The 17,378-nt window shown below is 39.4% G+C and overlaps 1 protein-coding gene across 3 annotated transcripts; it reads left to right on the top strand.

The window, feature by feature from the left end:
- Positions 1-9,541: 9,541 nt before the first annotated feature.
- Positions 9,542-17,104, top strand: mogat3a (monoacylglycerol O-acyltransferase 3a). Of its 3 annotated transcripts, none has more exons than XR_008632556.1 (9): positions 9,542-9,803; positions 10,728-10,906; positions 11,084-11,144; positions 12,447-12,590; positions 13,213-13,343; positions 14,057-14,100; positions 14,253-14,343; positions 14,948-15,171; positions 15,932-16,070. XR_008632556.1 is itself a non-coding variant. In XM_020924889.2 (9 exons), the coding sequence occupies exons 1-9, from the start codon at positions 9,710-9,712 to the stop codon at positions 16,084-16,086; spliced, it is 1,008 nt and encodes a 335-aa protein (XP_020780548.1). In that variant the 5' UTR covers positions 9,542-9,709; the 3' UTR covers positions 16,087-17,104. The 3 variants fall into 3 exon arrangements, 2 of the variants coding, with proteins under 2 accessions (XP_020780548.1, XP_055012420.1); XM_020924889.2 differs by having other exon boundaries at positions 14,948-15,056; positions 15,932-17,104; XM_055156445.1 differs by having other exon boundaries at positions 14,948-15,108; positions 15,932-17,104.
- The last annotated feature ends 274 nt before the right edge of the window (positions 17,105-17,378 follow it).

The raw sequence follows: 17,378 nt of genomic DNA, 5'->3' as shown, positions 1-17,378 counted from the left end.
CTGGTTTAGACCAAGGTTAGTCCTACTTCAGACCTGGGTTAGATCTGGTTTAGTAGATACACATAGCTGCTGCACTGGATGGCCTGCACTGAAGTACTTCTATCTGACCTGCTTTAGTCCTGGTTTAGTCCTGGTTAAGACCTGGTTTAGTCCTGGTTTAGTCCTGGTTTAGACCTAGTTTAGACCTGGTTTAGTCCTACTTCAGACCTAGGTTAGATCTGGTTTAGTCGTAGATACACATTGCTTTGGCACTGGATGGCCTGCACTAAAGTACTCCTACCTGACCTGGTTTAGGCCTTGCTTTAGTCCACCTGATTATTTCGTGGTTCTGACCTGGTTTAGTTCTGGTTTAGTCCTTGTTTAGTTCTGGCTTAGTCCTACTTCAGGCTTGGTTCAGATCTGGTTAGATTTGTTTTAGTTGTAGATACACATAGCTGTTGCACTGGCTGGCTTGCACTAAAGTACTACTGTAAGACCTGGTTTATTCCTGGTTTAGATTTGGTTTAGTTCTGGTTTTAGACCTCATGTAGACCTGGGCTAGACCTAGTTTAGACCTAGTACAGTCCTAGTTCAGACCTGGTTTGGATCTGGTTTTAGTCCCGCTTTAGACCTGCGTGAGTTCTCCAATGGTATGAACTGGTTAAGTTACTTTATGAATTTATTTAATATATTTAAAGTGTGTTTTGTATAGATTTGTATAGATTTCCTATTTTTGTACTTCTGCTTTTGAGGTGCATCGGTTTAAACATATAAGCTAAGTTCTGTATCTTATATTTGCTAAAGAGTGACTGTAATAAAAGTGTATTTGCAGTGAATGTGTTGTGTTTGATTTATGAGAATAATGGTCATTTATTTTGAGGAAGTGTCACAGGAACATAAACCATGGGGCATAAACATAAATGATTATTTGTACAAGGTAAATGTGGTCTACTACATCCGCCTACTCAAATCTGATAGTAGGTCGTGTGATTTTCAAATAAATGCATCAGTAAATAAGAAGTTTTTTGAAAGATGGTATGCCACCTGATTGCCTCCATGCAGAAGTTACTGCTTTGCCAGTCATTTTCCACAGTGTAGTATTTAACTCTCCATGGATACAAGTAGGACACAAGGTACAGAGTTGTTGAGTGTGAGAAAAAAGATAAAATAAAAATGTGACAAAGCAACCTAAACAGTTGTGAAGTTGCCAGTCAGACCCGGAAGTGACATAAACAGTTAATAACTCTATATCTGCTCCATTCACAGTCAGGATGCATGTTTTTCAAGATCTTTTTGTGCAATATAACACAACTGAATAAATGCCATACTCTGGAACTATTTGAGCAGGTGATAGAGTCCCACCATGAAGTAGATTGTTCACCTTTCACCACAAACATTGGATATGTTTTTAGAAAGACAAAGACAAATGTTTCTAATAAGATAAACACACACAATTTAAAGGGGGTCCACATATTAAGTTGAATTGACTTTTTTTTTTAATCTTTTTACCATGTTTCCTCAGTGTTTCCTCAACATGAATGTACTCAAAGTTGTACAAGATTTTCATTGACTGATTGATATGATTGAGTAATCCTGTATTGTCGTGTCATTGAGGCTTGAGTGCTCAGAAAATGTCTGTTTTCAACTACCCTTCAGTCTCCCCTTCTATCTTTAATCAGACTGGAGATAAAAGATAACATAGACTGCTAACGAGCTGAAGTACATCTAAATCTATAGTGAGATCCAGTACGTTCAGAGTGGGAGAGAAAGGACAACAACGCCCTCTGCTGGTCTGCTTCTTCAGGACAGTGGCACAGATGGCAAAAAAATATGCGAGTTTTTTTTTTTTTTTTTTTTTTTTATGCGTTTTGGGACTAACTCTCATTTCTTCTCCTGACTGTTAATGCTCCTGGATGAGTTTAAAGGTGCATTGTGTAACATTTCTGGTGGAAGGTCCATCAAATGCCAAGGGGATGTTATTGATTTGTCTGTAATGTTTCACTGTATGTTATTAAACCTTTCTATCTTTATGGAAACCAAACAAGTTACAGGTCAGATCTGGGGAGAGGCAACCCTTCTCATAGTCAAGATGTCTGTTTTTCTTTGTTTACTGTCAATATGTTGACCAAACATCCGTTTTTCCCAGGACAAGTAAGTTTTTCACGTCCTGTCCTGGCCGTCATTTTTTTATTATTTTTTTTATTTTTTATAAAGTGACACAAATGTCCGGGTTTTCATTACCTTGCATTGGGCCATTAAACTGAGCGGCTCTCGTAGCTCTCTGTGCACTCAGAAGGAGCGAGCAGACACAAACAGTCGATCAGCCTGCAACATGCCGAAGCGCAAATGTGCATTTAATGATGACTTGTATCCCCACTTTCTCTCCCGATCGAGACAAGTGGGAGGCCATGTGCACAGTGTACAAAGCAGCACATGTCGATGACGAGGCCCCACCTCTCACTACCCATACAGTGTCCTGGTTTTGACAAATGCAAATATGGTCACACTATTTATTGTTGATGTGGCTAAAGAAAAAAGAACTAAACTAAAATCAAACCCTTCAGAGCCTAAGCTTTTTCCCAGTATATGCTATGTTTGTTTTGTACTTCAGTTGTGCTGTTAGTTGTACTTTGTTGACGTTCTCCTGTTCGGCTTATGTGGCACTGAGCTGCATTAATCTCATAAAGGGGTTGGAGTTTGAGTTTTAAGACAAATCCACATAAATCCAAATGCAATGACGACGCGCAAAGTGTCCGCTCTCCATGGCACGTAACAGCGCTAGCCAACAATTTGGGAAACCCAGGCACTCTCTGCATCAGCCACTGTGTAGCTGAGGAGGCCTCACCCCAGTCCCACTAAATCCAGAGAGGCAATGCAGTGTTCTGTCCAGCAGCCTGGAGCAGTGATCCCAGCTCTGGCTCTGACCATTTGGTTTCAAATTGGGGTAATAGGGCCACAGAAACACAGCGTATCCACAGTCTTACGCTGCCTAGATCTGCTCACCTGCCTGTAGCTTTGCCTTTGGTGTTGGGGCCTGGGAAAAAATTAGCTTCACTGGTATGGAAGATAATTTGTTTCATCAAATTTTGAATTTTAAATGCTGTTGAATTTCTTACTTTGAAATTTTTTACTCTGAAAAAACATGTTTGAATTATTTTTATTATGAATTTTTCGACAAACCCGAGTCTCCCACACTCAAGCCCAGTGCCGTACCTAATGAACCGTCCCTCCACATATTCACCTGTGCTCAACTTGGACATTTAAATCAATACTCTGAATCAATCACTCTGAAGCGTTTGTTTTTAGGTTTTTTTTTTTTTCATCAGCCACATCAACTGTAAAACCAGACCAGAAATATTTGTTTTAATTGTTGGTGAAAGGAAAAAAAAAAAAGGAAAAAAAAAAAAGAAAATGGAGTTTGTTGCTCAGGGCTTCCGTACAAACATATATCCATGAATCACCTCTGAGTAAGCTGAAGATGAACACTGTTATTACATGGTTAAAGGTGTGCTATAGTTGTCAAGCAGGTGACACCAACAAGCCAAGTTACAGGTCAGATCTACAGCGAGACACTCAAAGTAAGAATGCAGGTTTTTGAGCTTGAATAAATAACTTGAATAAAAACAGGATAATAATAAAATTAAAAAAAACATGTTTTTGGAGGAACATGGAGTATTACATGCGGATATTACAATAAAATTGCAAGAAAACAACCAAACCGGGTCATTTTTGACCCACTTATGCATCTAAGGGTTAATGTGGGTAGGTCTAACAGCTTTGTAACTAGCACCATTTGATTCCCTGACACTGAAAATGTGGGTTTAGCAGTTAAAATCAACATTTCAACTTATTCAGAGGCTGAGATATTCCAAAAGAGATTTTTGGCAGCCATTTTTTATTTTTCAATATGGCCGCCATATAGACATCTGGACAAATGCAAACATTGATTTTCTGACTCCATATACTATAGCCTTTCCAAAAATATATAGGTTAGCAAATCCCCCAAAAATCCCCACAAAAGTATATAAGGAACCGAACTAAAAGTTCTAGAATTGCATTGGGTTAGAATTTCATTGCCGTTAGTAACCGTGGCACTTGTAGGGGAAAGTTCCATAAAGCCTCCACATTTCAGACAAGTTTTCAGTACAAAGAGCACACGTTTTTTGTAGCTGAGAAGAAACTGTAGATTTTACGATGTTTTCAAAAGTTCTACGCTGGGTGAGTTATTGATAAGTTATTGATAAATTGTATTGTAGGTGTGCTCAGGGATCATCCTGGATGGAAGACTTCACGGTCCTTTCTTTAGATCTGTCTTCTGGCCGCTCCATCAGAAAACTCCTGGCCCACCATTTGAGGGTATGTGCTATGTCAGTTTATCTACAAATTCATTTTATTCACCTGTATTTTTACAGCACACTAACAGAAACATAATCCAACTCATTTACAGGAAACAGAGCTGGAGTACAGGTGTGAGTGTGGAAGCACACTCTCTGGACAGACAGCATGTATGGCCACTCTGCCAAAGTAAGTCTGCACAGTAAACAATGGTATTTGAAATTTTTAAAATATTTCTTAACTTTCTTTAACTTAACTCTCTTCCTGCAGTGTCCTCATTCTCCATCTGTAGAGATTCAGTTATGACTCTCAGTTTAGGATGGAGAAAGTGATACATCGCATCCAGCTGGATGAAGATTAAGTCATCCAATCCAAACAAGAAAACATTCATATCTTATGTCATATTTTACAGAGTGAAGTAGTTAAAAAATAAATCAAGTTATATTGATTGATGGATTTCCTTTTGCCCTTTTCAGAAGGCTGGATGTTTCAAATTGGTCAGCATCATTTCTCATTTGGGAGATTCAGCAGACCACGGTATGATACTTTCTTTAATGAAAATATGTCAAGAAATATATTTGGTGTTATCTTGTGCTAAAATCTAAATGGGTGTGTTTTAGGACATTATATCTGCGATGGGCTTGGAACAGACGACAGTCCCCTGCAGTCCACAGGAACATGGCTCACCTATGATGATCTCTATGTCACCAAGACAAGCGCACAGGACATCTGCTGAAAGAGAGCCAGATCGGCATATATCCTTTTCTATGAGCTGCAGAAACCTGGTTCCTGCTCTACACCTCAGCAGTGAATTTCTACCACTGGGTAAAAGAAAAACTACTCCTCTTCAAGAAGAGATGTGGTCTTTCCTGGGAAGGAGAGGAGGTGTACAGGAATGATGGCAAAAAAGAAATTCAATTCTGTCAACTGGACACAAGTTTTTGATCAAAGCTTGTGGACAATGAATTAGGAATTATTATACTTCAAATCTGCTGATAAATCTTTATTAACCCTGGGCCTATGTGATTATAAAAATTCTGCCAAATTTTAAGTTTTGACCCTGGGAGTATTCAGACAAGTTTGGAGCACAGCTCAGAAACTTTGACTAGAGTCTTAAGACTTTGGTGAAAGCTTCACAGTTTGTGTTTACTTGTGTATAGTATAGAGTAAAGCCATCTGTAAGTTTATTTTATTTTTTGTCACCAGTAAACGTGAAACCTGTCCTCCACTCTGCTAACCTTTGTTCAGAATCATGTGTGCTCTCATGTTTGAATTTCCAAAGCAGGTTGGAACAAACTGGGAAGAAAAGGTGAACAACATTCAGATTTGGAATACACTGCGATGGCCCCTGCAACACATAGGAAGTTATAATGACCAACATCGTCCAACTCAGTAAATAAATAACGGAGTGTTTATTTGCACCCTGGGTGTTAATAGTTCAATGGACACGATTCTTCTATTTACACCCATCTCAAGAAAAAAAGGGAATGGTGACGTGTCTGCTTACATCGTTTCCTGTGAAAAGTGCGGGAAGCTGGATTTGAGAATCCAAAGAAATAAAATTCAAAACAAAGGTAGGGTATGGTAAAAGGTAAGTCAGTGTTGCTACAAAATATACAGTATTTGCAATACCTGTCCGACCATTACTGTTTGGGTAATTAAGCTGAAGGCATCACAGCATCATGGACAATTTATTTAGCTTGTGCATGTATAGCTAGCGGTTATAATAGTTGATCTGTCTATTCAGCAGTTCAAGTACAGCCTCGAGTAAGATAATGGTAACATTAAAAATGGTTTAAATGTAAGCATTTGGCTCTCGTAAGCACCATAACTAATATAGAGTGACATCAGCCCGTTTGAGATTATAATGTATTTAATGCAGCTTTGCGCACAAAAACGAAACCTAACGCCACAAGGCTAATCTGTATAAAATACCCGAAAAAACAGTTCGCTCTGTGCCCTGAGCTTCTGTCGGGCACTGGTGAGTCTATTCTGGAGATGGTTCATGTAAAATTTCACAGAGATCATACATGTGCAGATCGTACGTGTGCAGGTTCAGCGCATCTCTATTAATTATATTATATATTATATATTATAATAGTCATTTCACTCATGTACAGTCATATTATTTACGTCAGCTCCCATGTCACTTTCGTCTCCAGGCAAATTCTCCCTTACGCGTGTGTTGTCCTCTTCATCACGCAGCAGTCCAGCCTTTCCAAATCCATTGGTTATCGTGGATTTTTTTCACATGGCTCCACGCTGTCACACTGCATGATATAGTGTCAGTACCGGTTCACACAGTACGCACAGTACGCACATTGAGTAGGGCCCCGCAAACCAATAGAGGTCCCTTACCTTGGCGTTACCCATAGACCGTATGCGTTTCCTCCCGCTCCCGTACGCCGCGTTTCCTCCCGTACAATGCGTGTTCTCCCGTACAGTCCATGGACCATGCCTATTCCCGTGCGCCTCTAAACCAGAACTAAAACCAGGCCTAAAAGCAGGACTAAACCAGAACTAAACCAGAACTAAGACCAGGACTAAAACAGAACTAAACCAGAACTAAAACCAGGATTAAAACTAGGACTAAAACCAGGACTAAATCAGAACTAAACCAGAACTAAAACCAGTTCTAAACCGGGACTAAAACCAAGTCTAATCTAGGACTAAAACAGGATTTAACCATTATGTGCAGACTGCAAATAATTGATCGATGATTCCGCATCATTTTGAGTAAAAAAAAATATCAAATATTACTGATTTTCACTGGGCTGGTGCCTTTATGTTTGTACTGTCAGTGAGTTTAGTTTTTTTTTAATAAATAAGCTGGGTGTAAATAGCATTTTTGTCTATGAACACCCGGGTGCCCTTCTATGTGTCACGCTAAATATACCCGGGTGTAAATAGCAACAATGGCTATTTGCCCTATGTGTGAATAACAATGTTAGCTATTTACACAAATGCATCTGCCAATAAATAAATTATGTGTGTTTTCACTAACCAATAAACGGGTGTCAAACCCATTTTGGTCCGGGGCCGTATCCAACCTACTTTGATTTGAAAACTATGCATATAACTTAAAAATAACAAGGGTGAACTCTTCACAATAGAAAAAATCTATTTCAACACAATGCATGAACTTGTATGTAAACAGAATAAGCCATTTTTGTTGTAAAATCCTGCATCAGCTCCACTTTTCTCATGTTGGACATTTTTCTGTGAGGGTGTCATCAACAGTACAATTATCCTTTAAGAACGTTTGGAAAGAGACAGTCTTCATTTGTGTGCTCTGGTGGGAGAGGCCACGCACAGAGACGCTGGAGATGCTATGCTACGGTGCAGAAAATTAACAATATTGTAATAGAAAATATAATTACAATATTTTAGTAGAAAATCACCCAAGGGCCAGATTAAAGGTCTTGGAGGGCCATCTGGCCCCCGGGCCTTATGTTTGACACCTGTGATTTAAACTATCAGTATCAGTAAACATGATCTTGAGTTAGTTTTTGGTTTGCTGCTGTTTCTGTATGGGTCATGCAAAGTTTTGATGCCTTCAGTGAGAATCCATAATGTAAATAACCATAGAAAAACATACACGAAAAAGTGTCCAAATATGTTACATGAGGACCCATAAGAGTCAGATGTTAGCCCACACTATATGATCATTACCCACTCACAGAAAGCCTTACAATAAATACAAAATTAATGTATAACAAAAATACAGTTTCTAATTATTTTTCTGTATATATTTTTAAAAAGCTAATTTGCATAATAGTGACCCCGCCCCTTTTCTTCGAGCGCAGGTATGTAATTGGGTGGACTGCAGCCAGGTAGCGCTCTGTACAGGTGAGACAGTGGAACAGCAGCTGTCCGCAAGCTGATATACTGACCATAAAGCTTCCAATGTCTTTCATGTAGTCATTGTCAGTATACTTTGCATGGCAGTATAAACAAGCACCAATAATCCCCATAATCTCTAGCGCCATCATGTGGTACGTGAAGGCATCAGAGTGGGTAACACTTTTGTGTTTCTTCCTTTTTTTGTAGCCAACAAAAGTGACCAAGAGAAAAACTGGCAGGAGCAGGAAGTAGACTGCGCTGGAACCTGTAAGAAGGATTTTGGCTGTGAACACATCACATGTACGGTTTATGGGTCTGGAGAAATTCATCTAAGGAAATAAAACATGTTGCAAATGAGCAATTATGGGTATGAGGCGGAGAGCCAGAGGAGCACAGCCAGAGGAGGAGAGCCAAACGAAGAGAGCAAAAGGAGGAAAGCCATAGGAGGAGACAGGAGCAGAGACAGAGAGCTGATAGTGAAGGATGGTGAGGTTAGAGCTGCCAAGAAACAAGAGGCCTACAGGAAGACCAAAGAGGAGAATTATGGATGTAGTGAAAGAGGATGCTCAGAAGCGGGTCAGATGGAGTAGAGGAGGCAAAGAAGAGTAAAAATCTTTTACCTCTTTAGCTGTGACTGGATTGAGATTGGAATGAGACAGGACTGTGAAGTTTTTGCATGTTTCGTTTCAAATAAACTTCTCTAGAGTTACATTAGCCAAATCTGATCTTCATTTCTTTATTCAGGCCTCATTAATAAGCATATTTTCCAAATTCAAAGATAATTGAAACATCTTTGCATTTTTGTATCTGAGGCGGCCAGAAAAATCACTTATTTAAAAATAAACAAATGTTTGGTGTCATCATTGCAGAATGCATATTGCCCTGTGTTTCCTATCTGTCAGTAATGAGGCTCATATTACACAATAGTGTAATAGTCTGATCTATGTCTCATCACAGACATACCTGTTGTGTTTTGTTTCATTCACACACATTTAACACTCAAACCCTGCATATTTAGGTTGAGTTTTTGTCTCAAATGAAAAACACTGTAACTGACCTTATGATGTCATGTGGCAATATAGGAAATGCTCCACTGTGTTTTTAAACTCCAAAAAAGTAGCTGTTAAATTGAAAACTACCACATGACATCAAAAGGTGGAATAGAGCATTTTGAGCTTTGGAGGTGCACACAGAAAGAATAAATAAATCACGTGAAGTTTATGTCATAGATCCATGGACGGAAGGACCGGAATGTCCCAACGTGACCTTTACGCACCCGATACGTGCACGCCCCCGAGTCTCGAGCCCGCGCTTTTCTCTGCTCTGATTGGCTGGAAATAGTCCACCCACACGTCAGCGCCTTTGTGAGCATGCGCACTAAAGTTTGTTGATGAAGTTAACGGAGTTTCTCTCGAGTCCTGCCCATGGTCCAGCCACGATTCTCCACAAACGGAGCTAGAGCTGAGTAAAGGCTCAGAGAGGAACAGGACCATCTGCACACTCAGCGGCTCCTCCGCCCTTATCAAGCCGTCCGCAGTGCGTCTCCGGCGGCATGAGGCTCGAGTTTGCGCCGCTGAATATCCCGCTGCGGAGGAGGCTGCAGACCACCGCCGTGCTGCAATGGGTCTTCTCCTTCATAGCACTGGGTAAGAATCAAAGTCCAGACCAGAATCCAGACCCGAGAGCAGGGTCCCAACCTGAGACCTAGACCAGAGACTTGACCAGAGCTATCTACTGTGCGGGGGTCACTCACCTCATCTCCATGGCGATATTTTACTTTTTTTTTTTAAATGTCCCACAGTATAGCATTATCTATATTGGATGTATTCAATTACAGGAGTTGTCATTGCTTTAAAATACCTTGAACAACGTGTTCGTACTGTGAGTGGGGTCACCTCTCCCCAGATCAGACCTGTAAGTTAACTGCTGCTGTCTCTTATCTTCATTGAGATGAGACCAATTTAAAGCCATACCATGAAATATTGCTGGCAAAACAGTGACATATATGTATGTACCCTTCTCCAGAAATGTTACTGCAATTTTAATTATGGTTGTAAAAATAATAGATAAACATTCATATTTCGACAATTTGGGTAAAGTGTCTTGCACAAGAACACACTGAACCATCAACCTTCAGATGGGTGCATAAACCACACAGCGTCTGCCACTTTATCAGTTACAAAATGGACACAAAGTAAATATTGACTAATTACAGCATTAGCCCCATCGAGACTGCAATCAGTCCATAGTTCAGGATTTAGACCATATTTTAGACATGAAGTTTCTCATGATCTATTAATCCTGGTATAGTCCTGGTTAGGAATTTAGTTATTTTTTCCCCCTCTAGTCTTGGTTTTGGCATGACTAATTCCTAGATAACGCTTTACTCCTATTTTATTCCTTAAGTTGTTTTGCTTTAGTCCTACTTAGGTCCAGGTTTAGTACTGATTTATTTCTTATTTAGTTCTCGTTCTAGTTTTGTCACCATTTAAACCTGCTTTTGTCCTATTTTACTCCTATTTTATACTTGATTTAGTCCTGGTTTAGTCCTGTTTCTTGTCTCATTCAAGCCCAGTGCTGCCTAGCGGGTTTCGTGCTGCTGCTGCTCTCTGATTGGTGGCTCTTAGCGGCCCTTTATGCTGGTTGGCTGTGGCTCGACTGGGACACACCCGTCAGTGGGGGGCGCCGTTGGGAGTGGTTGCGGCAGTCGTCTCTGTGGGGCCTTTTCAGGGACTACTTTCCCCTCAAGGTAAGAAAGAGGGAGGGCATCTGATATACAGGGATATAAGAAGATGGAAGGGCACCTGACACACAAGGATATAGGCGAATGGAAGGGCATCTGGACAGGAAGAAAGTAATTTACAGCCAATTAGCTCACACCACAGTTATAAAATAACTAAAATTGTTTCTGGATCATTTTCTGCAGCTGGTAAAAACTGTGGACTTGGACCCCAAAAACAACTACATCTTTGGATTCCACCCTCACGGTTAGTCCGCATCTCTGATTTAGTCTTGGTTTGGTTTTTGGTCTTGGTTTAGAACTGGTTTAGACCTAGTTAAGGATGACAAGATTTATCAATAATCACAATTATTCAGGTCAATAAAATAATTTTTGGGTCATAAGAATACAAAAATAAGAATTGTTACAATGCTCAAAGCAGAAATTAAGCCATTTCAAGTCAATCTGCTGCAAAACAGAAAGCCTTCATGTAAAGTGCTTTTCTTCTGTCTGTACATGTCACATTATTGCATTGTAAATGTTACCATAGAGACTTACTCTGAAAGTAATTTAGCTTCTTAAACCCCAAGTAGGGAGGTTACAATATCACATTTTATTGTTACAAATATTCACTATTGGAAACAATAACCAAACAACTTCTTAGTTCACGTTCATTCAAATTGTGTAATAAACAGGGGTGTGCAAAAATATTGAAATATCGTTTTATGTGATGATACAGTATCAATATCGTGGGCTGCTGTATGGATATATCAGCAAGAGTATTTTTTAGTATATTTTACTAAATGATTTTATTACAGAGCTACAGTTTTGTTACTTGTTCAGAGGACAGAAACTCTTTTATGTCATACATTTGACATTTTCACTGTTTTGATAATTAAAATGTGCATGTTTCATATCAACTTTGCACATGAAGTGGTTTAACAAAAACTTTTTAGTATCACGTGCACGATTTAGCCTTAATTTTTACTGAACCTCATCGAATTGATTTGAAACATTTCGTATCGAATTGACAGTGCAGCGTATCGAGATATGTATTGTATCGTGGCTTGTATATCAAGGTATGTATCGTATCGGTAACTTCTTAATGATACCCACCCTAGTAATAGATCACCATTCTTCTAGCATCTGTATGACTGTAAAGTTAAAGGTGCACTATGTATCTTTTCCAGCAGGGAGTGCGCCACCTGATTGTACCCATAAAGATGCATAGCTTTTCTCGGAAGGTTCCACAATATGGCATTAAGCTTGAATTTTTTTCAGTGCATTCATTCATACCTTGAAAAACATCCTTTGCTGTTGTTAGCAGAGTCTCCTCTCCTGCGATATGTCCTGTAACTTGAAAGAGTGGTGTCACCATAGAGACAAGGAGGTGACACTATAAAGCCATACATTGAAACATTCAAAATAAAGTAGTGTTGTCTACTGAAACATGCAGATTGCATATTTTCCACCAAAAACGTTACATAGTCCACATTAAATAGTAGTGAACTTGAACTGCATCTCCATGTGTCTCACCATCTCACCCTGGGCACTGGTTTGTGTTTTTCAGGTGTTCTTGTGGCTGGAGCGTTTGGGAACTTCTGCACAGAAGCAACTGGTTTCTCTGAGCAGTTTCCTGGACTCACACCTCACCTCCTCATGCTCCCATTCTGGTTCAGGGTCCCACTGTTCAGGGACTACATTATGTGTGGAGGTCTGCACCGGGACTGGTCTGGGAAAAGGGAAGGGCTACACCGGGGCGACTAAACCGGGGCGACTAAACCGGGGCGACTAAACCGGGGCGACTAAACGTACAATTGCACAAAGGTGACTATGGATCATAAAAGTAGAAATGTCACTGTGTACCACTAGACAGATCAATTTCACTTTCAAATAATCAATACAATTTCACACATAATACAGTACACAATACATCCTTCCTCTCCAAGAGCTACACACCCAGAAAAGAAAAACTCATAGTCACGTCCGCGTTATTCACAATTACACAATTGCTCCATGGCCTAAAGCACAGATCCTTGTGCACTCTCCCACACGTGCCCAAGAGTGCAGTAAAAAGTGCACTCCTATGAAAAATTATACTACAAGTTTGTTTTATTTAGTTTTTTAAAATAAATGATACATCAATATTATAATTATTAGTTGTAGTAGAACTAGGAGCTGTAGTTGTAGGAGTTAAAGTTATCATAATAGTTAGAGTTGTAGTCCTAATCATAAAAGTAGTAGTTGCAGTAGTCATCGTTGTCATAATAGTAGTAGTTATAGTAGTATTAGTAGGACTAGTAGTAGTGATTGTGCTGTTGTTTAATCATCTCTAGGCCTGGTTTCCAGTTGTAAGGCGAGTCTGTCCCACCTGCTGAGCCGCTCGGGGGGAGGGAACGTGGCGGTGATCGCAGTGGGCGGAGCTCCAGAGGCTTTAGATGCTCGACCCGGAGCCCTCACTCTTCAGGTCTGTAGAGATACCATGAGAAAGATGTGCCCTTGTGTTCTTAGGCAAGACACTTCACTCACTTTACCTACATATGAGTGTGTCTTGTGAGGGATTCAAGGGGCCACTGGCACAGCAGCCTCACTTCATTCTGTCTGCCCCAGGGCAAGAACATCAGTGAAATGGCTCTTTAGACCTTGAACTGACTTACACTTTCACTTGTCAGTCCCTTCTACATTCTGGTTGAATCTAGAAGGGTCAGGAATCGGACCGTGAAAAACCTCTGTGCAAACATGAGACGATCCAACCACAGCTGCTCATTTGTAACACAAGACTCAGATGCCTCTTGAAAATCATTAAGAACAAACTATATAACCTCTTTACCTGAGATAAATAAGCACAATTTTTTTTCTTTTTTTTTTTTTTTTTTACTTTTAAAAAAAAAATCCAGCCATGTTTGTTTTGACATAAATGGAGCACGTGTCTCTCTGATTGGTTAATCCGCCTGTCAATCATGTCCTCTGGAATCAAGGAGACAGGATACGGCTCCAGACCTCCCAGTGTTTGTTTTTTGTCAAAGTGTGTGGTTCTTGGTGGCCAGGTACTCTCACCACCCAGTCCACAGTAAATGGAACAAATCCCAGCGCTCCTGGGACCGCTCCACAGATCTCAGTCACATGAAAACAATAAAAGGCTTAATATTATTTTTAAAAAATTTAACTATTGTTTTTCAGGTGAAGAACAGAAAAGGATTCATCAAAATGGCTCTGAAGCATGGGTCAGTTTTACTTTTCATGTATTCACTGATTAATTATTGTAGCAGAAGTTTTTGCATTTGTAGGAGTATTATGGTAGTTGTAGGTGGGCTAGAGGCCACAGTAATAGTAATAATACACGATGTTGTAGTACTGACTTAGTCCTGTGTTGCAGAGCTCACCTCGTGCCAGTTTTCTCTTTTGGTGAAAATGAACTTTATGACCAAATGGAAAACCCCAGTGGATCCACCTTGAGGCGTGTCCAGGTCAGTACCAAAATATACTTATTTTTTAAAAAGGTCCTACAATCACGTACCACAATCACAATGCCTTTATCTGCAGCTCAAAGCTCAGAACCTCCAGAATTCCCCTTACTGAGCTACAGAAGCTGCACTAGCACTGATTCATGATTGGCTGCAGATGCTGAGGTTTAGGTGGCATTTTAGGTTTAAACCAACTGGATTTCATCATTGAAACAGGCAACCCAAATGAGAGACTCATGTGAGGCTCATTTTGCCTTCTGATTGGATCTTAAGAATCAAAACACCAAAATATAACATAAATAAAGCAAATGTTTTTGTAATTAAGAGTAAATCAGCATTAGAATAGTTAAAGTAAAGTAAAAGCTTTATTATGAAATTTTGATTTGTGGAATGTCTTGGGAGGACACAAATGGGTCATCTTTATGGAATTTATAAATCCAAATCCTATCTGCAGTTCCTTGGCAAAACCAGAGGAAAACCAGGTCAAAACCTCTAAATCTGGACTTTTAAAAAATGAAATTTCTACAATACATTTTAGACATTTTCTCCAGGTCACTGTAAAACCTTTGGCATTTTACTTGTTCTGTTATTTTTGTCTTTCTTCCAGAACCGGTTGCAAAGCATCATGGGATTGGCACTGCCGTTGTTCCATGCCAGAGGAGTGTTTCAGTACAGCTTCGGCCTGATGCCTTACAGGAAACCCATAAACACCATCGGTCAGTCACTGAGCCTGGACCAGGAGGACTACACTAGGAGGACTAAACTTGAGTAGGGACTGAATCAGTACTGTACCAAGACCAACCCACTACAGGAATCCTAGCCAAAGTATCGGTCTGTAACTCAATACCATCCGTCTACAGCAGTAAACCTGTTTTTTTAAGTATTTAGTATTAAGTGTCAGAAAGTCTATTATTCAAGTATATTAGTGTTATCTATCTATTGTTAAAGATGCTATACCTGATTTTTATTGTCTTAAAAATGTAAAAAAAAAAAAAAAAAAAAAAAAAATGGAACTGGTGCATTTTAGACAATTTGCAGTAGTCCAAAGTTATTCCTCACATACCTTATGCATTCCAAGCATCCAAATTATTCACCATGATGAGTTTATAAGAGCTTTTCCCAATTTTCAGAGACCAGAGTGGAGTTTTGCCATCACAGTAAAGCAAACAACAACTAGCATACCAACCTCGCACTTCCCGATTACTGGACAATAAAACTATTTATAATTAGAAGTAGACAATACATAGCAGACATATTCTGGCCTTAAGAGCTGGTTTTACAACATATCTATCGCTCAGTTTAATGGCCCAATGCAAGGTAATGAAAACCCGGACATTTGCATCACTTTATAAAAAAAAACCCGGATGGCCAGGACAGGACGTGGAAAACAGACATGTCCAGGGAAAAACAGACGTTTGTTTACCCTATTTTAAATGTACTAGCTCTGTTTTTCACATTTTAAGACAGTAAAAATCAGCTATGGTGCCTTCTAGGCAAATTTAGTGTATAATATAAAGCTTTTGTGTATTTTCAAAATGTAAGTTTTTCTTCTCTTTCTTTTGGTCCTGGTTCTGATCCTGGTCTGGTCCAGTTGGAGGTCCTATCCCTGTAAAGTCCAAACCAAGTCCCACAAATGAAGACATCGAGTCTCTACATGAGCAGTACCTGCAGAACCTCACAGATCTGTTTGAAACCCACAAAACTGAATACGGATACAGCAAAGACCAGCACTTAAACTTCACCTAGAATCTGTGTCAAAACCATGGACTCAACAGGGTCTAAAGCAGGACTAAACCAGGGCCAAAGCTGCTCCAAACAAGTGCTACATTATGATAAAAACCAGGTACAGTATTAACAATGGCAGTGTTTACACATAATCTGATTTATGGAGTTATCAGATTACAGAAATGTCATGTGAACTGTAATTTGATTTCTTTCTGATTGTTTACACTTTCACAGGTTTTGCTAAGTAAAAATTATGCAAAAAAGGGCAAGTTCAAAACCTATTGTACTAGGACTAAATCAGGTTCAGGACTAAGTTTAAATAAGGAACCCAGCAGGAATAAAACTTGAAATAATCAAGTTTAAAAAGGACTAAACCACATTACAAAAGGAATCAGGACTGTACATTATAGGACTAAACCAGGATTTAAGCAGGTTTAAAGGTACAATATTTAACTTTTTTGTCTAGAAAAGTTACTTAGTGCAACTTTAAAAAAAAAAAAAAAGAAACGGTGAGTAACCCAGATCGGAAATATGAATAATCCTGTTCTAAACCACGCCTACATCCGGACTGAATTAGGTATAAAGTAGTCTATTGTTGGACTAAACCAGAACTGAAACCAGAACAAAAAACTGCTTAAATCATGTATACAGTAGATTCAAATGAGTAATAAGGCAGGAATAAATTAATCAAATCTAAAAGAGGATTACGTTTGACCTGAACGAGGTATAAAAACAATAATCCAGCAATCACCAAACTAGGACTGAACCAGGACTAAAGCAGCTCTAGTCCAGGTCTGAATCAGGGATTTTCTACAATATTGCCAAAGCGAGAAAGTGAAAATGTTTACTCAAAATTTGCCTTCTTCCATATCCTGTATTTTCATAAGAATGCTATAAAAATAAATCCACAAAAATATATATAGCCTTGTGCTATGTCAGGAGTGCATGAATATGTGAAATTAATATAAATAAACATAGGAAGCTCCTCTGTATTTGTCAATGTGTTTAAATTAATAAAACACATGTGAACAGATCAAAATTGTGTCTTTTTGCACATAAATCTGAAGTGTGATGCAGCTTCCATCTGTTTGCGTATGACTGATTGCACATTTTACTGTGACCAAACCTCCTCGTCTGATCTCAGAAGCTAAGCAGGCTTAGGCCGAGTTGGGCGAGACCACTGGGAATACCAGGTGCCACAGTGGGGAGCTGTGCCAAGACACTTGACCATCATTGTCTGATAGATTCATTTTCTGGTGTGTAGGTGTGTGTGTGTGTGGTGTGTGTGTGTGTGTGTGTGTGTGTCCAGGTGT

The sequence above is a fragment of the Boleophthalmus pectinirostris genome, unplaced genomic scaffold (genome assembly GCF_026225935.1).
Source record: "Boleophthalmus pectinirostris isolate CB_2022bp ecotype Guang Dong unplaced genomic scaffold, ASM2622593v1 HiC_scaffold_20, whole genome shotgun sequence".
Classification (NCBI taxonomy): Eukaryota; Metazoa; Chordata; class Actinopteri; order Gobiiformes; family Gobiidae; genus Boleophthalmus; species Boleophthalmus pectinirostris.
Note: the sequence above shows the minus strand (reverse complement) of the source record. Positions and strands in the feature narration are given on the sequence as shown.

Excerpts from the sequence above, each read along its gene's own strand:
- mogat3a (XM_020924889.2), top strand. The coding sequence starts at position 9,710 with ATGAGGCTCGAGTTTGCGCCGCTGAATATCCCGCTGCGGAGGAGGCTG. Across the intron at positions 14,101-14,252 it reads AAAATGGCTCTGAAGCATGG|AGCTCACCTCGTGCCAGTTT; the intron begins GTCAGTTTTACT and ends CCTGTGTTGCAG. Across the intron at positions 14,344-14,947 it reads CCACCTTGAGGCGTGTCCAG|AACCGGTTGCAAAGCATCAT; the intron begins GTCAGTACCAAA and ends TCTTTCTTCCAG.